The 26,338-nt window shown below is 41.8% G+C and overlaps 3 protein-coding genes across 4 annotated transcripts in view; 1 reads left to right on the forward strand and 2 right to left on the reverse strand.

Annotated features, from left to right (window-relative positions):
- The window catches only part of Fam81b (family with sequence similarity 81 member B), a 77,317-nt gene extending 66,253 nt beyond the window's left edge, over positions 1–11,064 (forward strand). The window contains exons 8-10 of the mRNA XM_041663183.1: positions 4,373–4,508; positions 6,069–6,264; positions 10,811–11,064. Coding sequence (XP_041519117.1) covers positions 4,373–4,508; positions 6,069–6,264; positions 10,811–10,944 — 466 coding nt within the window. The 3' untranslated portion in view covers positions 10,945–11,064. The remainder of the gene's footprint in view (positions 1–4,372; positions 4,509–6,068; positions 6,265–10,810) is intronic.
- A 1,270-nt stretch (positions 11,065–12,334) lies between these two features.
- On the reverse strand, positions 12,335–13,223 carry LOC121455854 (40S ribosomal protein S2-like). The gene is made up of 2 exons (XM_041663590.1): positions 13,178–13,223; positions 12,335–13,110 (listed from the first exon to the last, which is right to left on the reverse strand). Exons 1-2 carry the CDS (start codon positions 13,221–13,223, stop codon positions 12,455–12,457), a joined length of 702 nt encoding a protein of 233 aa, XP_041519524.1. The 3' UTR covers positions 12,335–12,454.
- An 11,751-nt stretch (positions 13,224–24,974) lies between these two features.
- The window catches only part of Ttc37 (tetratricopeptide repeat domain 37), a 98,507-nt gene continuing 97,143 nt past the window's right edge, over positions 24,975–26,338 (reverse strand). For both annotated transcript variants that reach the window (XM_041663389.1, XM_041663388.1), the window contains one exon: positions 24,975–25,617. In XM_041663389.1, the coding sequence (XP_041519323.1) occupies positions 25,543–25,617 (75 nt within the window). In that variant the 3' untranslated portion in view covers positions 24,975–25,542. The remainder of the gene's footprint in view (positions 25,618–26,338) is intronic.

A 26,338-nucleotide genomic window follows, 5' to 3' on the forward strand; every position in this document is an offset into this window, starting at 1 on the left:
GGAATTGGGAGAGGGAAACCATGATCAGGATATATTGTATGGAAACTTCTTTCAGTTAAAAAATATTTTCCTCCAAAATTAAGTATTTAGGAAAATATCCAATTTAAGAAGTGAAAGACTTTTACAACAGAGATTTCAAGATGTTGAAAAAAAATCACAGAAGATAGTAAATAATGAAAACCTATTTTATGCTCCTGGGTAGGTAGAATTAATATTGTGAAATGTCTATATTATTCAAATCAATATTAAAAAGAATTAATAAAAAACATATCAGAATCCCATGTCATGTTTCAAAGGTATAGGAAAATCAATACAGAATTCATAACAGAACCACAAAAGAATACAAATTGCCAAAGCAATCCTTTTTGGAGGTAATACCTGACCACAAATAGTACTTCATAGAGTTATAGTGATAAAGATAGTTTGGTTTTTGGCATAAAAATAGACAGATAGACCATTGGAATACAAAAAGAGAACCTACAAATAAAATGACAAACCTATTTCTACTTAATTTTTAATAAGGAAGTTCTGGTGGTTTAAATATGAATGGTCCTAAAAGCTCAGATGTTTGAATGCTTGGCTTCCAGTTAGTGGAACTGCTTGAGAAGGATTAGTAGGTGTGGCCTTGTTGGAAGAGGTGTGTCACTAGGGGTGGGCTGTGAGCTTTCAAATGCATACACTAGGCCCAGGATATCTCTCTCTCTCTCTCTCTCTCTCTCTCTCTCTCTCTCCCTCCCTCCCTCCCTCCCTCTCTCTCTCTCCCTCCCTCCCTCTCTCTCTCTCTCCCTCTCCCTCCCTCTCTCTCTGCCTATGGATCAGGATGTGGCTCTCAGCTACTGCTCCAATGGCATGTATGCCACCATGCTCCCTACCATGATGATAATGGACTAACCTGTAACACTGTAAGCAAGTCCCCAGTTAAATGTTTTCTTATACAACAGTCATGATGTCTTTTCACAGCAATAGAACAGTTAAGACATGGGTAAGGGAATGTCACATGAGGTAAAGGGTCCTCTTTGTCAGGGTGGTCAGAAAAGAGACCTCTATTAAAATGGTATTTACCAACAGATAAATGTGAATGAATGAGAGCAGGAGGGACGGATGAAACTTTCCACAAGTTGGGAAAAAAGTTGGCCCAAACGGTGTTGTCCACCAACACTTACTGGTTTTATTTCCCTGAGATCTGACAGCAATTAGCCAGTTGTGTGGGTGATTGGAAATCATGACACTGTGTAGAAGGGAAACTGATTTCATCTTCTTCAGTGTTGAGGGACTCAGCTTAATCAAGCTATATTTTCCAGTATGTCAGAAATTAAAGTGAGAAAATGTAGAGATGATAAGTTCTGAATGTAATAAACTTACTCTCCCCCTCCGTTGTTTGGGCTCCAAGTCACGGATTCCAGCCTTTAGCATTGCTTGATTGTGTGATTCTTTCCTTGGTAACATCCCTAGTTTCCTCCCACTAAACGACAACAGCGCCTCCCAGTGCTGACAATGAAAATTGTTGTCAGACAATGCTCCCACCCTGCAGTTGGCAGCCACTGCAGTCTAAATAGAAACTATCTTGTAACACCTGTTTTTGGTTGATGTTTTTCTTTCTTCCTTTCCATTCATTCCCTTCTCTCCTGCGTTTGGAGACAGTGTCTCTTTACATAGCCCTGTCTTTTATCCAGTTTAATATGTAGACCAGCCTTGCCTTGAACTTGAGAACCACCCTCCAGGCTCTGTTCCCGAATTGCTAACACTTTCAGCTGATGCTTCTATTTTTTAATTATGAGTCCAAATACTTTTTTGGTAGACGGAAAGATATAAACATGTCATATGTCCCTCACATCATTTGATTTCTAATGATTAACACCATAAACTAAGGTGTACCTTAATTTTATCAGAAAAATATCAGATCAATAATTACTTTGTCAATACTACACACTATGGAGTAGTTTATCATCAGTGACAAACAGCATAATATTTGGCCTGTCCCAAAAGGGACAGGAGAGGATCAGGAGATGGAATGGATACTGTGACCCAGGTAGGTGGCTTGTCCTAAGGGTAGTGTAGAAGGGCTGGAAGGAATCAGTGGGAGACACAGGTCCATGCTGTGCTGTGGGAATGGAGTCAACACTTGCTGTGTAGGTGCCACCCAGTCAGTTCTGGTTCTTGTCCATGATGCTCTCTGGGGACTAAGGACTAAGAGTTTGCAGGTTAGGGAGGGCATCAAACAGCCACCAAACATCCTTGGGATGGCCTCGAAGCTGGCCTGTGGGACTTGTTCTGAATTCTCTCCTGAGGACTTTGGTGGGTTTGGTGTCCTGGACAGGCTTGGGGTAGCCTGGTTTCTCTTGGTAGCCATTGTCAGGGATGCTGTGTCCTGGAGCACAGGTAGAAGGTCCTGAAGCTGTGGCAGGAATTGTGGGTGGCTCCAAGGGTGTTAGGGAGCAGAGTGGAGTCCCAGGAGGCAGGTAGCTCTTAGTCACTCGCTCAGGCAGCCCAGGCCACTCACAGATCCTCAGTGCCCGGATGAAGAACTCTACCCAGCCAAGCCGACGCTGGCGCGTAATGAAGAGTTCCCAGAATATACCATGGTCCCCTAGTTGCTTGTAGGAAGCCCGCAGTCAATCCTGGTACCTGGCTGGGAGGCAGAGCAGGTAAAACGGGATTTCTAAAACGTCAAGACAACAAAACTTGCTGTGGTTTGTTATGCCCAGATTATGACCCCCAGAGAGAGACCACCAGAGAGGCCCAGACTATAATAATCAAGGTTTAATCAGCATAATACAAACATGTTTGGAATCCATCTCTGACCCAGCTGCAGTGAGGTAGAGAGGAGTTGTATCTCCTCTGTGGGGTAAGCTTTTAAAGGTGTAACTACAAAGAGGCTTTTTGAAGCTGCTTTTGGCACGGGTGCAAGGTCCTTTGCTCTCTCCATCCTTCTTTGTTAGCGAGCAAGGCCACACCGTCCCCGAGTCAGGCCTTCCTTATCCTCTGTGCTTTCTATTCTCCTGAGTCGGGAGGGGCCACTGTCCTTCCTGGGAGCATGAAGCTAGCTTGGGGTTTCTAATTTTAAAACATTTTGCTAGGAATTTTTTTCTCGCTCCTTTGAGAATAAGGGGTGAGGGTCCCACATGGTTGTCACAGATATACTTGTAAGTCTTGACCTCAACAGATGTCATGGCTGCTCAGCTTCTGGAGTGGACTCCGGCCCTGGGAAGGATAGGACAGACAGAGAGAGATGGATGAAAGGAAAGCAGATTAGCTAACCGACAAGTCTTTAGAGTACAAAGGCGTTATCCCACAACTCACAAGCCTCCATGCTTCCTCTCCTTTCTTCTCAGATCTGCATGTCCCCTGTGTGCCACTCAGCCACTCTACAGTGACTTTTTATATTAAATTCTACCTGCTTACAATGCTTTTAAGCTCTGAAACAACATTCACTTCCAGTTTTTAAAATCTTCTGTTGTTTGTTAATGTTCTTACAGTTCACAGCGTCAGCAGCCCTTTCTGTAAGTCTGCTGCTTCAGGCTTGTTGGTTTGTTTGTTCTTTGTTTTGTTACATGACTAACTCACACAAATGACGCCTCCAGCAGCCTCAAATCCATCCACACAGATCCACTGGGCAGAGAACATAATGATTTGCCAGCGAACACGCTCCCTAAGCCAAACCTTAGACGCTTCTTTCCAAGCTACTCTTGGGGCTCCTGCCCCTTCCTCTACTGAACATTGTGGGTTCTTTTCCATCAGCTACTCTTGGGGCTCCTGCCCCTTCCTCTACTGAACATTGTGGGTTCTTTTCCATCAGAGTGGAGCTCACAAAGCAATTGTCAGCAAACTCGGGCAGCTGAACTGCCCAGAGGTGATGCATTTCACATTTCTGAATAATGTTTATAAGAATTATACAGCATGACCTGAAAATATTCTGTGGGATTTGACTCTGGGTATACACAAACACAGCTTGATCAGAGCACAGCTCTGTGCTTTGTTTGTGTTCCTTCTGGCTACTCTGATACCACAGTAGCGACATTGTTTGACACAAAACAAAGACTACAGGCCTGAAACACTTACTTTCTGGCTCTTTACAGAAAAGATCTGTCACCTCCACCATGAAGTGACCTGAGTATTTCTTTCCCTCACACAGTAAACTCAAGCCTTGAGTGGATATCTGCATGGATGATACTAACGTGCCTTTTTATTTGAGAATGTTATTAGTGAGCTTACAATATACCTATCACCATGTAATTTATATTATGGGGTATATGAAGAACAGAGTATCCCAAGTTATCCTATAATTACTTACCCAGGCACATGGGACCATTATCTTACTGTATCATTTTAATGCTAAATTTTTCAATCCACTCATCAAAATTGTTTTCCTTAGATTTAGCTCACTTTCTACAAATGTATATGAAGAAATTGAAAACAATCAAAAATGGACAGAAAATCAGTTTATCAAGTACAGAAAAGACCACCTGGGTCATATAAATGAATGTCTGAAGGTTGTGCAGGAAAAGCTGGTAAGGGGCTCCGCCATTTCATGGTTGCTGTCCTCGTGGTGGTTTGGGTGGCTGCCCCCAACCTTGACGTTAATCTCTGCTGCATGGGAGCATATTTGAATTTTAACACCTCTGTAGGAGCCCGGTGCCTGCCTGTGGTCAAGGAAGCACCTCTGCAGATGTAGGAGCCTAGGTTTCCCAAAGTATGCTCTCCCTGGTATAGCAACAACAAACAATATGAAAACCTTCCTCAACCCAAACCTAAGAATCCCTGTCCTGGGGTCCTCCATCAGGAATCAGTGGCTCTGGACAAGTTCCCTAGGTGAAATTTGGCCTCATGACAGTTTGAGAGCTTCTGACAGACAAGAAGTTTATGCTGCCTTGAGCAGATGCAAAGTTTTGGGGGTTTTTTGTTTTGTTTTTGTTGTTGTTGTTCTTGAGATAGGATCTTACTACGTAGCTCTGGTTGGCATGGAGCTCATCATGTAGACCAGGCTGACCCAGAGTTCACAGGGACCTGCTTATCTCTACCTCTTGGCTGCTGGGATCATGCCTGGAATAGATTCAAAGTTTTGAGAAGAAACTCCCAGTCTAGAGTGAGTAACAAGGCATTTGAGTGACATACCTATGTCCAGGCTTCTTTCTCCCACTCAGGCTGGCAATCTACGTCTGCAGAGAAGGGCAGCACAAGGTCTATGCGGTCCGTGGCTGCCTGCCTACTGACTGTATAAATCCAGTTCTGAGAAGTTCATCAGCAGGGCGCCAGCAGTGCAGTAAACAATGTCCTTAGCCCACACCTGAATCTGCACATAGTCGAGTGAGGTAGGGGCCAGGAACTGCACGAAATCTACAGCTTATGGCTGCTGTGACTATCAAAGCCTATGTAGCAGATTCAGGGCTGCCAAGCGAGCCTGCTCGTTCAACTCCAAAAGCACCCGGATTCCTCTAGATGTCTCTAGGTCATCCTATGAAGAAGAGAAAGACTGAGCCCACCATTCCTGGAGCACACAGCAGGAAACAGATTCAGAGGAGCCTTGCCATTTGTGCTCAGTCCCTCCTCCCTTACTCTCTATGGCTGCTGCGTTGCCCCCACTCACACGGGCTAAGCTTCCCTATTGTACTAGCTCCTGAGCTCCACCATAGATCAATTAAGTCAGAACTTCTTGGGGGAGGGTATGACCTACGGGTTGTAGAAAAATGAACAGCTGGAGTGGAAAGTCAGCCCTTCCCGCTGATTGGGGTCCACATGGGATGCAGACTCCAATGGAGTAGGGGTTAGTTCTAACACTTAGGAGCATTTCCAAGGAGCTCAGAGAAGGCAGTATCTACTATCTTCCTTGTGATACTACTTTAAATACCAGACTACAGTTCCAAACCTTCCAGGCACTTCAGCAACTCCAAGCGTTCAACATGTATAGCACAAGAGCCCAGAAACAACCAAGCCAAACATAGGAATTAACTCACGCTCATGACCACAGTTTGAGACAAAGTGTTGGTGTTTTCCATGGGAAACCAGCACTGTCTATAAGCCGAAGCTGTTCCTCTTTTCCCAAGAAGTATATCATATGATCTCTCTTTTAGGAAAAGTCTGAGATGAAAACAGAAGAAAAAGTGTTGCAGCTTTCAAGCAACTTGGAGAATTACATTAACTCCCAGAAACAGCAAGCAGAAGTAAACAAAATAAAACTCATAGAAAATAAACTATCCAAGAGAATGAACCAGATGGAAAAACGGATTTGGGGTGAACTAGAGAGGATGCAAAGTGACTATCAATCAGGTGAGCAGGGAAGAGCGGGCCTTCCTTTCCCGCCTCAGTTTCCCCCAAGTTCCTACTTCCAGCCCGTCTTGTCAGTAGCGACATTGTCACACATTTAATCCGGCTTCCCTAACCTTCTCACGGAAGGCCGGCAGAGTACTGAAAGGTACGGAAATGAGCAGATTGTCTTCATTTCCCCTTGGCGCTGTCACATGCCTACCATTGCTCTGAGAACATTTACTTTCTAAGATCTCTGCACCATAGAACTTGTGAGAGCAAGTTCTGAAGCTCACAAAGACCTGACTTGTGGCTCCATTGTGAACTTAGAAGAAAATATTTTAAATATCTCCCGCAAGATAAAATTATTTCACTAGCCAGTAAGTTTACAGAGAGGGGTGCTCCATGAACACCCCTTAAAGGGTCTCAAGGGACTTATTTAGGTATAAAATGGGGATACAGAACAAACAGATTACATGCCTCTGCAGTCCAGTTGCTGTGTCCTGTTGTGCTGTCCAGGGGAGCAGGGGCCCAACCACCTGAGCAAGAAAGCAAGAGCATGTGACTCCTCTCCCTCAGCTTGTAAGTGGCACATATGCAGACAAGACCACTGTTACCATTCATGGGTGACCCGAGGCTGCAGCCGCTGGGAGATACACCATGCAGAGAGAAAGCCTGGGTATAGAAATTATTTAGTGAGTATTTGGAAGGGCATAGAATAAAGACTTATGGGGTGAGAGAAAGTGGGGAGGCAGAGAGAGTGGAAAGAGAGAGTGGGGAGAGGCAGAGACTGACTCTTCAGAAGGATGGACAGAGAGAAAGAGATGGAGAGGAGGCAGGAGATTCCCCTTGCCTAGGAGGGAAAGGGAAGGTTGGGAGTGGGCAGGGCTTGTCTCTTAAGGGGACAGGGTACACAGGTGACAGGGCAGGCCAGCAGATTTACTACAACAACCATGCCCTAGGGCTTGCTGCCCAAAAGGTATTGACTAAACTTTTTGAGGAAGACCCTCTGACAAATCTCCAATAGAACTGGATGACCCACATGATCCAACGTTTTAGAGGACCTCTGTTGCAGCTTCCTCTGAGTTCTACATCAGAACAGCTTCAAGATGATCCAGCCTCGCCGAATACTCCAGTCAGGACTTGATCTTAATCTTAAATTTTCTTCAGGTCCCCATAAGATTATCAGCACTCCCAGTCAGCATGAAGTAGCCTAGAAAACTATACCCACATTCCCCCCAAAAATGGATTATGGATGTTTGTCTTTGTTTAGTATATTGGTTACAAGTTGTTATGGATAATGGTCAGGGAAAAAGCTAAACAAAGGAAATTAGATTTCAAGTTCTTGTTTTGAAATGAAAAAAGGGGGGAGATTAGATATGATAGGATTAAAGGGTAGATTGTTGAATCTACTCTGAAAAGAAAAAGGGTAGATCTAGATTTAATAGAAAATGGTAGATTGTTGAATCTACTCTGAAAAGAAAAAGGGTAGATCTAGATTTAATAGAAAATGGTAGATTGTTGAATCTACTCTGAAAAGAAAAAGGGTAGATCTAGATTTAATAGAAAATGGTAGATTATTGAATCTACTCTGAAAAGAAAAGGGTAGATATAGATTTAATAGAAAATGGTAGATTATTGAATCTACTTTTAAAAAGCAACTATTAGTTTTAAATATCTTACATTGGATTGGACTTTTGTAAATTGTATACAAATTTTTTATATTGATACAAATTTGAGATTAATTTTTGTTAGAACATACTATACATACATTTCTACTCTTGTTTCTAGTATTGTACCTATAGAACTCATTTAACAATGTAACAAATTTCTAGTAGTTGAAAATTATTATTATTATTATTATTATTTAGGATATTAAGAAAATATAGATTAGTAGTTAATCACCTAAGATAATCGAATTGTAGTCACATTAGGTATTTTTCAAGGTCAAACAAAAATACATTTTAGATAGCCGTATATTTTCAAACACTTCAGAGTTCTACAGAATATGGCATTTAAGATTCTTTAATAACCTAGGTTCTAGTTTTTTTATGACAATGAGACATGTCTGCTCCTGGCAGCCCCAATCTACTTCAGAGAAGATGATGGGCATCGAAGAAACTCCACATGGAGTTTACTTTCTTTGTGGCAAAAGTAAGCCACCGGGCAAGAAAATGACCCTGCTTCAACTTCTGACAGTATGCTGTCCTAATTAGACAAGCAGGGCACAAAATATCCTGCTTCACAGAAAAGTCTGTCAAATATGGTAGGCCTGTAGGATGAAGATGGATGATGCCCCAATGTTGCAGAGTAACTTTGGGTGACTGTCCAGGCAGCCAGCTGTTTCTGTGATTACTCACATTTTTTGGAAGTCACTTGATTGCACTTCCTGCTTACTCAGTTAATATTATTTCCTTCTTGGGTCTCTGAGGTAGTTAAAGACTAGATAGTTATAGTTTCCCTTGTTTATGAGACACACAAAAGAAATTCACTAAAGAAATGTAAAGTATGTAAGGTTGAAAGATATCAAAAGATAGGTTTGGATGGTAATGTGAGTTATGATAGAAAGTAAATTAGGTACAAAACTTTGGACTCACCACGATAGGACAGATATAGAGTATTTTCTCTGAATTTGTCAAATGCAAATGGACTAGACATTGTTGCTATATTCATTGCCTGTATAGATTATATAGTTATTGTGCTTATTGTATATAGTTTTTCTTGTATTAGTTATAGCCTTCCTTTTTGTTTTAGACAAAAAGGGGAAATGTAGCAGTATTTCATTTGTATTTTAATAAATAAAGCTTGCCTGAAGATTAGGGAGTACAACAGCCCCACTGATCAGTCTTACAGCAGGCAGTGGTAACACACACCTTTAATCACAGTAGCCACATTAGTTGCCATAGAAACTGGATGATCCATGGTTTCTATTTCAGTGGTGCACGCCTTTAATCCTAGAGAGGATTAAAAAACAAAAGGAGACAGTCTCTCAGGCACAGTCTCATTCTGAGACTCCTGGAGGCAGGATTGCCATTCCAGACTAAGGTTGAGGTAAGAGCCAGTGGCTGGCTATTTTGCTTTTTAGATCTTCAGGTGGAACCCAAATTTTTCTCTCTGAGTATTTAACTAATCATGTTTCAGGATCAAAATCCTATAAAACTTCCTCCTTTTATCTAAATAAGAAGGTTTTTATCCTAACATAAAACAATCTACAATAACAGCAACTACCAAGCATTGTGTAAAAGAAAGGTAATAATATAAGCAAAGATGAAACCAAAACTAAGAACAACATAAGCAAGAAACACATTCTAAATATCCAGGCCTTAATAATTAGCAAAAACCAGATGCCCTATCCTGGAGAGTCTAAGTCTTATGCCCTAGCTAAAATATGAGAGGATTGTGACTGTAACTATCTAATCTTCAACCCCATCAAAAACCTGAGAAGGAAAATAATATTACTTGAGCAAGCAAGAATTGCAAGCAAGCAACTTCCAAAAGATGCAAGAACAGACAAAAACCAGCTAGATGTCTGGTCAGTCAACCAATGTCTTTCTGCAATGTTATGGCAAGGACTTAGACTATCTAACAGGCCATTTTCAGAAGCAGGAAAATTAGAAAGACTGACCTACCCTGACTTGGCAAGGTTCAGCAGTCAGGTCTCCTTGTGTCCTGCTTGACTGGTTTGAAAAGCATGCTTACTGTCAGCAGTCAAGGCAAGGGCATTTCTTTGCCCAATAGGCCAGTTTTGCCAGGAAGTAAACAAGCTCCACATGGAGTGTCTTTGGTGCCCAGCATACTCTTGGGAATAGATTGGTGCTTCCAAAAGCAGTAGTGTCTCACATCAACAGAATTTTAAGTTATTAAAACATTTAAATGTCATATTTTGTAGGTCTTTGAAATGATTGAAGATTACCTATCTATTTGGAATATACCCTTGTACATCTAGAAAACCTAATATAACTATAAGTACGACAAACATGAGTGACCACTAACCTGTAATTCTTAATACCCTACATAGCTTAAAGACATAAGCTTTACATTGTAAAAATAAACAGTCTGTAAACAGATGAATATCATAAGGATAATGATCTCAAATTTGTGACAATATATAGAAATATCTATATCAGAAGTAGAAATGTATAGTACAATATGACAAAATCCCTTAATTTGCATCAATATGCAAAATATCTTAAAAAGAAGGAGAAACATGCATACAATATGACAGAAACAATTTTACATTTGTATCAAAATACAAAAATATGGTAAACAGAAGTAAGAACATATACAATATTACAAATATAATTATAAATTTGTATCAATATATAAATTATCTTAGTCATGCAAATGTAATTTTACAGAAGGGAAAGAAATCAGTTTTCACAATAAATCCAGATTCCAGCTAAGCTGTTATGAACTAATTCATCTTTGTATATTTTTAGATTTGTCCTAATAGAATTTCCTGGGCTTTGAGTTAAATGATGAACAATTGTGGAAGGACTGCTGAGGGCAAATTTGGGGGTTAGAGAGATCCAATGGATTGTTTTAGTATATCTATTCTCTTTTCTTCTAGGATTCAAATCAATTCATGACTCCATCAGCTCTCTCCAACAAATACAGAAAACAAAAATGGATTTAGAGAAATATAAAGTACAGAAAGACCTGAAGAAATTACAGCGTAAAATTGTGGAACTCCAGGAAGTATAACTTTGAAGTTACTTTCTTTTCCACTAGCTAGTTGCGAAGAAGAAAATTAAGATCTTTAGGATGTTGACTTCTTCTAGTGTTTCTTATCACCTCCTAAAGAAACTGATATACCAGGAAAAAGGCACAATAAATCAAAAAGCTTCATGATGTCTTTAATTTATTAATGAAATATTGAGTAATGTCTTTACATGCACATTGTTAAATTTTTATTTGCCCACAAATAAGGGAGGAGCTATCTATCCCTAAGTTCAGCTTCGTGGCAGAGCAGTGATGAACTAGACTACTGACTGCCAGAAAACTGCAGCCAAGGCGTGGTTACAGTCTGTTGTGCATTCCAGCAAACTATATCTCCTTTTCAAAAGAAACATTTCTATTTTTTAGCACTAGCATTCGAAATCCAAATACTTTACACATTTACAATCAAATTACCTCAGAAACTATAAGGGAAACATCTGTGGAATGTATACATCAGAAGGCTAATTTACAACTTCTGACCCAGAAAATGCTCTTTTCTAAGAAAAATAATGTCTATAGGAAGTCTAATTTATACATATTTAAAATATATTGTTATTGTTCGCAGTATGTGTCAGAATTGTAAGTACTAGCCCCTAAAAAACAAAATAATATACTAGCTTCCACTAAAAATATTCCACAACATTAGGCTATGTGGTAAATTCAGAAGTACCTCAAAAGCATCAACTCAAAACACAGTTTAGGTGCAGAGCTGATATGGTTTCATATCTGTTCCTGTGATAAAACATCCTAACAAAAAGGCAGCTTTAGGGGAGAGAATGGTTTCTTTGGCTTACACCTCAGTGCAGAGAAACTGAGCAGCAAGAGCTTGAAGCAGTCATCCCAGCACACAGTTAGGGATGGAGAGAAATGAACACACAAACCTTTCACATGCTTTCTTGTGTTCAGCTGTCTTCTTCACTCCTCCACAGTCTAGGACCCCGCCTAGGGTACCACTCGCTAGGCATAGTCTTCCTACACCAATTAACTTAAAACAGTTCCCTACAGATATGTCCACGGGCCAACTGAACTATAGATCTCTCACTGGGGTGCCCTTTCTGGGCGAGTCTAGGTTGTGTCAAGTTAATATTAAAGTTAATCATTACAAGAACCATTGGTATAAAGCATTTGTATTTATGAAAAATAAAAGCAAAATATTTGTGGCATACACTATTTGTGCTGAAATAAGAACTAATTTCTATTCACAGAGAATTTTGTAAACCTGACAAGGGACCTCATTAGCAGATTTAGGAACTTTCTTGGGTTTCCAGAACAACAACAGTTTTTCCCATAATAAAGAACAAGTTTACCTCACAAATATTTTACCTACACCCACTTCTCTAATTTTTTTAGCCATGTAAAACATCTCCATTTATTGTTTTTTTTTAACAGACTTAATTCACTTTTATTTTCCTTGTATAAAAACCCTTATGTGGTGGCCACAGCTGGAGCCTGGGTCCTCTGAACAGAGACTCTGGTGTGGGTTTTCACAAGATGGTCAGTGAATTCCTGATAAGGAGACTTGGTGAACAGTCTCTTTCCAGAGGTCGGGGGTCAGGTAGCTGTAGGTCTTAGAGATGGCATCAAAGGTGGCCTTGGCAAAGTTGACCAGGGTGGCAGTACAGTCCCTGGCTGATGTGTAGCAGTCATCAATGCCAGCCATCATCAGTAGCTTCTTGGGCACAGGAGCGGAGACTATGCCAGTGCCTCTGGGGGTAGGAATGAGATGCACCAGCACAGAGCCACAGCGGCCTGTCACTTTGCAAGGAACAGTGTGGGGTTTGCCAATCTTGTTCCCCCAGTAGCCTCTCCGCACAGGGACAATGGAAAGCTTGGCCAAGATGATGGCCCCTTGGATGGCAGTGGCTACCTCCTTGGAGCACTTGACACCGAGACCTACGTGACCATTGTAGTCCCCAATAGCGACGAAAGCCTTGAACCTGGTCCGCTGGCCTGCCCTAGTCTGCTTCTGCACGGGCATGATCTTCAGAACCTCATTCTTTAGGGAAGCTCCCAGGAAGAAGTCAATAATCTCAGATTCCTTAATGGGCAGGGAGAACAGGTAGATCTCCTCTAGAGACTTGATCTTCATGTCCTTAACCAGGTGGCCCAACTTGGTGACTGGAATCCACTCCTTGTCTTCAGCTTTACCTCTGTGAGCCCCGCGGCCGAGCCTCAACCAAGGCCGAATCCTCTGCGGAAGCTGCCACGGCCTCCTAATCCTGGACCCCTGGGTCCTCTGGGCCCTCCTGCTGCACCGGCGTCATCCGCCGTATGGTGTTTTCCAGAAGAAGAAGGAAGAAGGAAGAAGAAGGAGGAGGAGGAGGAGGAGGAGGAGGAGGAGGAGGAGGAGGAGGAGGAGGAAGAAGAAGAAGAAGAAGAAGAAGAAGGAAGAAGGAGGAGGAGGAGGAGGAGGAGGAGGAGGAGGAGGAGGAGGAAGGAGGAGGAGGAGGAGGAGGAGGAGGAGGAGGAGGAAGAAGAAGAAGAAGAAGAAGAAGAAGGAGAGAGAAGAAGAAGAAGAAGAAAGAAGAAGGAAGAAGAAGAAGGAGGAGGAGGAGGAGGAGGAGGAGGAGGAAGGAGGAGGAGGAGGAGGAGGAGGAAGAAGAAGAAGAAGAAGAAGAAGAAGAAGAAGAAGAAGAAGAAGGAGAAGAAGAAGAAGAAGAAGAAAGAAGGAAGAAGAAGAAGGAGGAGGAGGAGGAGGAGGAGGAGGAGGAAGAAGAAGAAGGAGAAGGAGAAGGAGAAGAAGAAGAAGAAGAAGAAGAAGAAGAAGAAGAAGAAGAAGGAAGAAGGAGGAGGAGGAGGAGGAGGAGGAGGAGGAAGAGGAAGAAGAAGAAGAAGAAGAAGAAGAAGAAGAAGAAGAAGAAGAAGAAGGAAGAAGGAGGAGGAGGAGGAGGAGGAGGAGGAGGAGGAGGAAGGAGGAGGAGGAGGAGGAGGAGGAGGAGGAGGAGGAGGAGGAGGAGGAGGAGGAGGAAGAAGAAGAAGAAAAAGAAGAAGAAGAAGGAGAAGAAGAAGAAGAAGAAAGAAGAAGGAAGAAGAAGAAGGAGGAGGAGGAGGAGGAGGAAGGAGGAGGAGGAGGAGGAGGAAGAAGAAGAAGAAGAAGAAGAAGAAGAAGAAGGAGAAGAAGAAGAAGAAGAAAGAAGAAGGAAGAAGAAGAAGGAGGAGGAGGAGGAGGAGGAGGAGGAGGAGGAGGAAGAAGAAGAAGAAGAAGAAGGAGAAGGAGAAGAAGAAGAAGCAGCTCCATTTATTATTATCAGTATATACACAGTATATATACAGTATATACTGTAATTGGAGGGAATTTCATAGTAGATTTAAGAGTTCAAAACATGAAAGTCTCCTTTGTAATCAAATGTCATGCTAGTATCAAGATCTGATACAAATGTTACAAATGTTTGTAAATCATCAAAAAAATACATTCAAAATTTTATTTTCAAAATGGTCACAAGATATGAACAGGTAGCAGAATATAATAACTAGTGGAAGTATAAAAATGTTTAACTTCAATATTAAAGAAAAAAATCAAAGGAGCTATTTATATTTAATAATATTGCATGGACAAGAGAGACAAAGCAAAAGTTCTCAGTAAGTACTAGTGACTTAGAGGGCAATTGGGAAGCATCTATTAAATGTTCTCTTCCTTTCCTCTCCTCTCTTCAAGTCCCGACTCTATCATGCACATACTCTTCAGACCTACAATTCCTAACCATAAGTTCACATTATAGACAAAACGCTCCCAAAGACCTTCTAAACACACATCCAGGACTCGCGCCCAGGGCTTCTGAAGCTGAAGAACCTGTGAAGGGTACACAACATTTAAACTCTGTTCAGGGGACAGCAGAGCACTGAACCTCTCTCCCCTTGCCATTCTTCCACTTAAGTTCACCCAGGAATCTTACCCGCTTTAATAAGCGCTTTTTATGAGAGGTCAAGACAGAGGCATGGCATGTACTCCATGTTGAATGTGTTTGCTTAATCATTTAGGAAATGTTGGACTCCTCTCCCCCAAATGCAGGCTAATGTTGGAGCACTGTAACTCTGCAATCATACACAGAAAATATGATAAAGTGGCTCGTATGCTTTTATATACACAGTCTTGGATAGTGTAAGGGTACTAGTGTCTTCCACAATTTACTCTCCTTTATTAGAACCGCTCCTGGAAAAATCTCTCAACATTAGTAGTAGCAGTGACTAAAGCGGGGGTGGGGACTACATCAAATGAAAAGGTTTGCACACACCAAAACATGAGAGGACAGTGAGGGGGCACAGAGATGACTCAGTGGATGAAAACATTTGCTGCGTTGTGATCCCAGCACCCACATAAAAAGTTGGCATGTCCACATCTGCCCTTGCAGTGGGTTGAGACAGGAGGATCTCTGGAGTTTATTGACATGGGTATAACCTCAGGTTCCAGGAAAGACCCTGTCTCAAGGGAATGAGGAGAAGAGCAACAGAAAGAATACTTAGATGTGTATATAAGCACATGCACGCGTGTACACACACACACACACACACACACACACACACACAGCACTTCAGAATATGGAAACATGGTTGTCCTTTGACATCAGCAGGTATGATGATCCATGCATATTGAACTCTCATGTAAAATCATGCAGCATTTGCTGAAACCTGTATATTTTATTTGTTCCAGTGTTATAGTGACTCAAAGGTTTCATGTATACTATACAGATACTCTAAAATACAGCCACATGCCTTGCCATACATGTTCTTTAAAACCTCGCTAGATTACTTATATCTAATGCAATGTCAGTCTTACATAGTTTTGCTAAACTGGTTTTGTTGTTGTTGTTCAATACAGGTTCAACTTTTAAAATGCTTTTTACCTATGGTGGAATCCACAGATGAGTAACCTGCAGATACGGAGGACAGAATTCATGTTTAAACCATATATTTGATAGGAGGCTAATATCTGATCTTATGACAGTAACAGTCTATGGAAAAGGCCAATAATTATATTTGCAAATACACGGGCAAAGCTATGATGAATATTAAGGCGAGGGGAGTAGAGGGGGAGATAGGTCTGGAGGGCAAGAAATTCAATATAGTCAGAGCCTAACATGTATCCTGGAAGACAGGGAAAGGAGGAAAATGCAAGAAATGGGGGGGGAGAGACTACAAGTTGGACAATGTAGGGCTATGGGGGGACCAACCACAAAAGCCTTGTAATTCATGTTGAGAAAACAGGCTTTATACTAAGGACTCCAGATAGGCCACAAGCAATTTAAATAGAAGAGTAACTAACATTACTAGATTCGTACCTGATATTGCTTTGCCTGGTGTATGTGGAGTAGACAGGGTGGAAGAAGCACAATTGAGCTGAGAAAAAGGGAACTCATGCAGCAGGGCAGGGACTGTGCACCCAGGTTATTTGGGAAAGTCAAATTATGTGTCCAGTGGTTAATGAGAAAAGTGGCACCTGGATAAAATCTAGACGGAAATTAGCTTTTTGGAAGTCATCAGCAAAGAAAAGGCTACTGGAGTTATGAGTGGAGAAGACTTGCCTGGGAAAGGGTACCACAGGGTGTGAATACTGTGAGGGGAAGAACCAGGTGCTGAAGGAACAGCATGCCCAGAGAAGATAATCAATGATATAGCAGAAGAGGTGGCGTTCATTAGAGGCAGTGTCGTCTTCGAGGGTTGTGGTGACTCATTAGCATTCTACTAGCACTGTTTCAAGAATTGTTAGATTCCGCCTACCAAAGATGGCTGGTCCTCCAGTGTAAACAAGTACAGAAAGACGTAAACGCTTTCTTTATTGCTCCTCTATTTCATACATAAATACATTGCCCTTTCAAACACAGAGGGTGATGAGTTCCCCTTTCTTTGGAGGACCCTGCTTTTCTCTTCAGGTTCCTTTCTAGAACACAGACTGTGCCAAATTGTTATGGTATGTTCTTAATACAGCTTGTTAGAACAACTAATGTGTGCACATGTGTGCACATGCACGCACACACACACACCACTCTTCCACATTTCTTTGAATTACAGCAATGAAGAGAAACAGACACCATCAGCAATGATCATTTAGGTACATTCTACATGCCTAAAAGTACAAATTCAGGAATGAGCTTTTCCAATCCTTGTAATTTTCCCCTAAAGTGGGAAAACTTACTTTACAAAGTTGTGAGATTGAATGAATACATTGGCACACAGTAGGTATTCAGTCTGTCTCTCTGTGTAAGTTCTTGGGTATCGAAGGCCTGGTGGGAAATGGCTATTACGGAAAGTGTACATCAGCATGAACATCATGGCTGATGCAAATGTTGGCTGCTGTCATGTCAAGATACTGGATGTTAATTTGGGTTTCCCTACAAGCTACTTGACTGGAACAAAAGCTTACTACTATTTCTTAATATTTACACCATTTCTAGTTCTTGTTGTGAACTAGTGTCCAGAAAGCTTGCTCTAGAAGAGCCTTACAATCACAAGCTCAGCACAGGAGCCTCACGAGATTCAGAAGTGTGTTTACCTCCATCTTACAGAAGCTTCTTATTGTTAAGTCCAAAGCAGTCCCCTGAAAGGGACCACAAAAATGGCAGCCCATGTTGGACTTAGCTCAAGCTGGGTTCTGACCCAATAAACAGATGGATGGCTAGCCAGTTAAAAAAAAAGAAATAATGTAACTCAGCATTCCTCAGAACCTTCTGAAGCAGGTTTTATGTCATAAAAAAGCCATGAGTTCCTTATCCAGATGCCCATACAGCCAACTGCCTCCAGCAAGGGCCTCTGGTTTCCAATGAACTCAAAGAAGCCTGTAATGGATCAAAGCCCTGGTGCTAGTTCCTAGGTTATTCTGGTTTGCACCCCACTTCTGATACTCCCAGGTTGTTCTGGCTCACAGGCCTCCCCCACCACTACCTGTCCACTTAAAGCTGGCCAGGCTCTCCCCTCATTTGCTGTCCTCTGATGATGAGAGATAATCTGGCAGTTTGGATCTACAACAAGCCTTTCTTTCTACCTCAGAGTGATCCAGTTTGGTGGCTTCGTTGCACCTTGCATATATACATCAGTGTAAATTTCTCTCTCAACCACTATTTTTATTTCTCTGTAACTTCCTCTTCTTTCTCCATGAAAACCCATCTGTTCCATATGGCTTCTTCCTTGTGTCCAGACATATTTGTGTCACAAACATAAGAGAAATCAGCACTTTCAGAGATGTCCACACTCAGGAAAACATATCTTTTACTCTGTACCCACCTGCCATCTTCCTAATTTCCCAACCTCTGAGCTATGTGTTTACAAAAGCTGTCTCTACTTTTACTTTCTAAGAGCATTAAACAGTGCAGATCAATCTTTTACACTAGCTTATTGAGGTTTTTCCAAAAAAGTTACAACTACCTAAAAAATTATAAGCATTTTTTCTATATAGAGATTAAACAGTGAGCATACTTTGTATGAACAAAGGGAGGGAATGACATTAAAAAGGCAGGGGCAAAGCCGGGCGGTGGTGGCGCACGCCTTTAATCCCAGCACTCGGGAGGCAGAGGCAGGAGGATCTCTGTGAGTTCGAGGCCAGCCTGGTCTACAAGAGCTAGTTCCAGGACAGGCTCCAAAACCACAGAGAAACCCTGTCTCGAAAAACAAAAACAAAAACAAAACAAAACAACAACAAAAAAAAGGCAGGGGCATAGAGATTTGTGTTATTTAAGATTACAAAACAATGCGAATTTAATGTGTGTAGCCTTGTAAGAAGCACAGCCTGTTTGGCGCATTGCAGGAGCAAGCAATTACATTCAATGACTCAAGGATGGTGGCTTCCCATGCGCATCCTCTGTAAGCACTGCTTTCCTCCCTCTTCTCAGATCTAAGACCATTCCCTACCTCTCTTTACCATGTGAGCCTATTGCAAAGGCTTCTTCTATCCTAAGGTACAGGGGTTGCAGCAACAGTTCGTTCTAGTACTTTGTTTCATTCATTTCTGGTTTGGAAAACTTTGGTGACCTCACTAGAGCATCAGAACATCACTATTAGCTATCTAGCTAAGACTCTGAATTTATCAATTTATAGACAATTCAAAGACCAAAAGGCAATATTTAAAGTCACAAATCTAGTTCATACTTAAAACACTCTTTAAAATATTTCATACATGCAGTGTGTTTTAATCATATTCTCCTCCCAGCTTCCCCTAATTCCTCCCAGTTACATGCTCCCCTCCCCTCCTCAGAAACCATCAGCTGTCAATAGCACCTGAGCTAGGGGTGGAGGTTTGGGAGCCCCTTCCTGCTCCTGGCTGGACTGCTGACTGACGAGGCTGCTGTGAGCTTCTGGGTGCAGGCATGCTGTCATTTCCAGCACAAGCTGTTGCTCGGGTCATCTCCAACCTCCAGTTTACAATCTTTCGGCTTTCTTCTAAAATAGTCCCTGATCCTCGGGGAAGGAGTGTGATGTGGCTGAGCACTCCAGACACGTGTGCTCTCTATTTAGACCAGTTGTGAGTTCCTGCATTAATCCTGTCCACTGAAATTTCTCTTGTAAGGTCTGAGATCTGCACTGATTTATAGGTACAGAAATAAGAATTTAGAGGACAGTTGGCATTTTTCATTTAGCAAAATACTAGCAGTAGGTTCATTCTATTGGTTTCAATCTACGGGCTAACTCTTGGACAAATTTACAACACCTCCTGGTATTAAATCCAATCACAAAGTAATTGGTTACCATCATATTTGTGGTAGTACTGCAGCCACGGCTGTATCTTACCATACCTGCCATTGGATGTCACAGGGTCACAGCGGGGCAGGACCACTGACGGTTTCCCCTCAGCAGCCTACCTAGAACCTTCTAGTTAGAGGCCATTCTGGTCCACAAATTGAGTTCCAGGACAGCCAGAGCTGTTATACAGAGAAATCCTGTCTTGAAAAACCATATATATGTACAATTATAAGGTTAGAGAGATGGCTCAGTGGTAAGAGCACTGACTGTTCTTCCAAAGGTGCCTAGTTCAATTCCCAGCAACCACACGATGGCTCACAACCATCTATAATGAGATCTGGTGCCCTCTTCTGGCCTGCAAGCATATATACAGGCAGAACACTGTATACATAACAAATAAATGTTAAAAAAGAAAAGCAGCTAGGAAGCCTTCTTGAATTTTCCACATCCTTCATCAATAGTATCTTGCCATCTACTTCCAGTGAGCAGCCAAGAACCATGGCAATAGCTTGCATTGTCTAGAGAGTATCCAGGACCCTTTGACTAACAGTGACAATAGCTTGCATTGTCTAGGGAGTATCCAGGGACCTTTGACTAACAGTGATGAACAACTTGGGGGATTTTCACACTGGTAGCAGCTGGGATCAGTATCACATGCCTAGCGTAACTCCATTCAAATTTCTTTATATGAATGTGTGTGTGTCTGAGAAGCTTTATGAAAATACTGTGTGTGCATAGTGATGTGTGTATGTGCTGTAGGAATTCCTATGCCCGTAGCCTTTAAGTTACCCGCTCACTTGGGCGTGGCCTCATACTATTTTTGATGCTGTAAAGCACACGTCCAGCCTCTTTTCCTGTTGCTGGATTTGGTTGTTGTTCTCTGTTCCAGCAGAGGATTGTAATCTGTGAGTCTACCCCTAAATAAATAACCCTTTATTATACCCAACTCTGAGCTAGTGTGGGATTTCTTTTAAGCATCCTTCCTCATGGATGTAGGTATACATGCTGCAGTGTGCCTGTGGAGGCCAGAGGACAACTCTGAGGAGTTGGTTTTTCCAGTCAACACAAGTTTTACAAATGGAACTCAGGATGACCTTGACCTGCTAAGTCATCCCACCAGTCTGGAACACGTATCTTTGGTATGTGAGTATAATTTAATGAATTTAACAAGAGAATTAGATAGAAATACTTATTGATGAGATTTTATGAAAAAGGTATTTTATTTTCATAACAACTATTTTTGAAACTATAATTACATTGTTTCCCCCTTTAGCTTTCTCCAATTCTTCCCACGCAACTCCTTGCTCTGTCTCAAAAACCATTGTTGGTGTCTTGCTTTGTTATTACATAAGTGTGTGTGTGTGTGTGTGTGTGTGTGTGTGTGTTCTCATATAAATAAATACAATCTGTTTGGTTCATATATTGTTACTTGTAGGATGTCAGGGCTGAACATCCGAGAGGCCTGTCTTAAGCAATGATAACATTGATGAACATGGTAACACAAAAGACGGAAAACTCTTGGATCTCAACTCTGTATGGGCGCCTGTGGAGGCCAGAAGAGGATTTGGGAGCTGAAGTCACAACAGCTGTAAGCTGCACAACAGAAGATCTGAGAACTGAACAACTTAAAGTCTTCTGGAAAAGCATCAGATGCTTTTAACCCCTAAGCAACCCTGTTCATTGCCTGTTTCTTAGTTTCATTGCTTGTTTCTTAGTTGGCCATACAAAGTAACCAATTTTATTACGGGTATTAAAAAATGTTTATTTATTCTTTGAGAATTTCATCCACAAACCCAAGGTATTTTGATCATAACCACTCACATGTCCGCTCCAACTTCCTCAGTACATCCCCTTATCCAACTTCATGTCTTTATTCCTTTTATAACTCACCCAAGTCCAGTTAGTGGTGACCATATGCACATCAGTGTTTCCTCAAGAAAATGACGCTCACCCAGCGGCGTCTGTTACTTTATGGCATGTTTCATATACTCTGCTTCGGTTGACCCTCCTCTTCCCAGGCCCTGCTTCCTGCTACCTGTACCCTCCCATACTGGTAGTCCCCTTTTTGGTTTCATGTCACATATATCCTGTTAGTCTTCCCTGCCTCCTTAAAACTTCCTCCCATCATGGCCGGCCACCTTCCTACCTTTATGACCTATCCCTTCACTTAGGACAATATACGTATATATGCATACGACTTAACATTAGGATCCACACAGGGGAGAGAACAGGTTTTGTCTTTCCATGTCTGGGCTACTTCAATTAATATACTAATTTCCTGACCTATTTGTTATCCTGAAAATTTTCTTTTTCTTTACAGTCAAATAAAATGCCTGTATCTACACTACACATCCTGTCCTTTTACCGGCTCATGGATATCTATACAGACTCTGCTTCCTGGTGGTTATGAACAGAGGAACAATGGCTATTTCTTAACAAAATTTTCTACTTCAAATATTTTAAAGTAAAAAGTAGCATTTATGAAGTATATAGCTGTAGAGGGTATTTGGATAAACTAGAATTTGAAATATTGCTATGAAAAATTCCCTAATCAGCAATAGGAAGTTAAAAAATTACCACACAGAAACTATAGCCATGCCAGCAAGAGAGCAAGAGTGGTCTCTGGGGCACGGCAGGTCTCTTGTGCCAGTTTTCTCAACTAAAAATGTAAAATGTAAGAATATATTGTACAAGATGGAATGTTCTGACTTACTTCTCTCATATAAAGTCTATGATACATAAATACATATTTTTAAGTATGTAAGCAAAACCAGAACATCCTTGCCTATAAAGTGAGGTTCATTATGAAACCTGGTGTTACCTTTTAGAATCAATGCCATGGGAGGAACTCAAGGAGGAGGAAGGAAGGGCTGCAAAAAAGCAAGAATAAAGTTGACAAAAACAAAACTTCCTAATTTTTCATTGTGCAAAAATCATATCTGTAATCTACATTGACTCATATCTTAAAACCTGCCTCATGTTTATGTTATTACAGTCATGTCAAAGGAGAAACCGAGCTGTGCTACGGCTAGCCACAGACAGGTCATCTCAGTCTGTATATTACCAGCAGGTAAACAAACAAACAACTAACACATTTTTAATGCTCCCAAGTTTTCCTATCCAGTCCTACTTTGTGCTGAATCCCAAATTTAAGAAAACTTGTCAATTGCTCATATAGTTGCTAATATACAAAAAGAAAATAACACTTTACTTTTTTTCTGACCAAAAATAGAGGAGACACTGTAAAAACCATGACAAGTGATTCCAAGCAAATAATAGTGGTCCAGAACATACTTAGAAGTTAAAGTATGTTTCCTCCAAAAGATGACCACTGGGAGCTGAGCAGCACTGTCAATATCTAGTCCATTAATAGTTAAGGGAAAAACCAAAGAGAAAACACATTGTGATTCTAAAACCAAATGTACAATGAGATACCGAGTATCAGTTCTTGGAGAAATTAATTTTAATTTAACTAAATTTTCCACAGTTTTATAATGTTGACTTGTTTCAAATTGACTTTGAGAAGGCTGTTGAACGAAGGAGAAGTTAAAGAAAGAGGATTCTAAGTTTGGCACAGGATACCCCGCATGTGTACATTCTAAATAAAAAAAGAGACCTGCAGTAAAGACATTCTTACCACCCCGATTTCCAGGAAACTCAAGTTTCAGGTCAGAATTGGCAAAAGAATTCAAAGCAAGAACTGGCAAAAGAATCCGAAGGTTATCATTTGAATGTGGGTTGGAGCAAAGGCTAAACACACCGTAAATGACCTTCAGGGCACAAATCCTAAGTAAGGCCATCTTCTTCCAGTTTTTCGAGAGAGGGTTTCACTGTAGCTTTGCAGCCTGTCCTGGAACTAGCTCTTGTAGACCAGGTTGCCTGGAACTCAGAGAGATCCGCCTGCCTCTGCCTCCTGTGCTGAGGGAAAGTATTTCCTACACCAGAAACTGGTCCCATAATCTAAATGGGGAAGGAGGTCACCTTGGGAAGCTCATGATACCCACAGAGCAGGCGGATGGCAGGGACTACGTCTACCACAGGCAGATGGCACGAGTCCACTCCTGCAGTGCATCTCCAGGCTGTAGGCACTGATCCGCTTAGGAGGACTGTGTGTGTTCGCTGTACCAGTGCTAGACTGCTACGGCTCCATCTGGACCTGAGCTCTGATCCTCCCATCTGAAGGGCTCTGCTTCAGTAGCTGTCAGTGACTCTAGTGTTCCACCGCAGTGGGGAAATACCAGGTTACAATTCTGTCTAAGAGAAGAACCTCGAAGTACAACTTAATTAAAAGGTATAACCAATTCATATGATTTCACAAAATAATACAATGAGCCTGGTGACTTAGAAAAAACACATACTAAATTATTCTGACACATACCTCTGTACAGTCATCTGAAAAATTGTTGAGACAAGATCTCATTCTGCAATTTGGGCTGGTTTGGAACTCCTATGTAGACCAGACTAATCTCAAATTCAGAGATCTGCCTGCCTCTGCCTCCCAAGTGCAGAATTAAAGGAATGCACCACCATGCCCACTGAAATACTGAAAACCACAATCCAAAGTAAGTGACACATAGGTTATTTAAATATATAAATTACTTTGAAAAAAATGGGTAATTCTGCTTTTAAATTTTTTTTAATTTATTTATTTATTAAGGATTTCTGCCTCCTCCCCACAACCGCTTCCCATTTCCCTCCCCCTCCCCCGATCAAGTCCCCCTCCCTCATCTGCTCGAAGAGCAATCAGGGTTCCCTGACCTGTGGGAAGTCCAAGGACCGCCCACCTCCATCCAGGTCTAGTAAGGTGAGCATCCAAACTGCCTAGGCTCCCACAAAGCCAGTACGTGCAGTAGGATCAAAAACCCATTGCCATTGTTCTTGAGTTCTCAGTAGTCCTCATTGTCCGCTATGTTCAGCTAGTCCAATTTATCCCATGCTTTTAAACACAAAACTTAAAAACTATGTCTCATATTGATAATATAAAAAATGATTTTTGTTTTATTTCAGGTAATTCATGTCTTTTCATCATGAATGAAGAGACTGCACAAATAATTAAATAGTATCATCATTTTCAACAAATTTTTCATTAATATTTGTTCTTAAATGCAAGCAGCTAACTGTGCGTTCTACACTTTACAGACATCCATTAGCGGTGCACATTGTACAGGCACTCGCGTGACGCTCCTCTCTCGGGCTGAGGGGAGCCGCTCCTCTCTGGGTCTGAGGGGAGCCAGCTGACTGACTACTAGAGCACGCACACTTCAGGACTTGCTCTCAAGAACTCTGGAGTATAAAAAAGATTACAAATTTACTTTTTCATATTATTTGTAAAATGGCTACAAAAGCTTTATTGTGAGAAGCAACCCTATTCTACCCATGCAAATGTAAAACAATGGTCTGTGCTGGGTGGCAGCGGCATATGCCTTTAATCTCAGCACCTGGAGGCGGAGGCAGGTGGCAGGGCAGCCTGGTCTTCAGAGCAAGTTCCAGGGCAGCCAAGGCTACACAGAGAAACTCTGTCTAGGAAAGAAAAAATAAGCAAACAAACATACAAAAAACAACTAAGGAATGAGGACCAAGTCAGAGATGTCATGTCTTTCAGGTTAAAAGCAGATCAAGGAGTACTGGAAAGTTACACCCCTAACTTAAGAACTTCAATTTCTCTAAATAAATGGAAAAAAAGGAAAAGCAAAGGATGATTAAAACTATAGGTTTTAATTTACTTGTTTTTATTTTGTCAAGATGGAATCTTACTGCTGGGTGGTCTGTAACTCACCACCCACCCACCTCCGCCTCCTGAGTGCTGGGAGTAAAGGCGTGCGCACCACACCCAGCAGATACAGTACAGTTTGAGAAAATGCTGTTCTCGCTGCCTCCTCCTATTGTCTTCAGTTCTGACTGTATTCCACACCACGATTACTGTGATGACAGCTTCTCATTCAGTTCCAGTGTCCTTTTATCACTGTGGGTTTCAGCATTCTTCACCAACACCTGCGAGGTCACAGACAGAGAGGGTGACACCAACCATAGCGGTGCAGTTACTAAAGCTAACGAGTAAGCATTGTTTATTAGAAAAAATGGCGACCTTGACTGTTATAATTACCGACTGTGCACAAAGTTAAGGCTTACACTCCTGTCTCCTGTAAACCCTGACCCCACCTGAGCCTGCTCTATACCGGACTGTCCTGATGGCATCACCCTGTTTAGAGCCATGCACACTATCTAAGCTCTAGGCTGGAAGGGGCAATTCCACCAAATGTTCAGTTGTTTCTGCTTGCCTGGTGTCAAGTACTGGGAAGCAGTGGACTGCTCTTCTCGCAAACTAACGAGAGAGTGTATGGCAATTGAAGGTTCTCCTGATGACACAGGACTCCTGGTCGGAGCCTCACTGACTGCACTGCTACTGGTACAGCCGTGGCCCGGAGACTGACACACTGATTCCATGCCCTGTGTCCTCTCAGCCTCTCAGGGCAGTGATGTGGATGGGTACAGACAGCTTCCACCTGCACAGCGAGATGCACTATGAAAGGCGCTTAATCTAGCTGGAGACACTACCTCACTACCTGTTCCCCATACACCAGAAGAAAGACTACCTGAAAGAAAGAGCAGTCGGGACCCTATTCACGAGAGGTTCAGAAATGCAAAGGACACTTGATAAACCTGCAAATTTTGCTACGTAAGGATTTTGAATTAGCCCCTCTCAATGATAAAC

The sequence above is a fragment of the Microtus oregoni genome, unplaced genomic scaffold, assembly GCF_018167655.1.
Source record: "Microtus oregoni isolate MIOR12 unplaced genomic scaffold, Mior012 000014F_ref0000157, whole genome shotgun sequence".
Taxonomy (NCBI): domain Eukaryota; kingdom Metazoa; phylum Chordata; class Mammalia; order Rodentia; family Cricetidae; genus Microtus; species Microtus oregoni.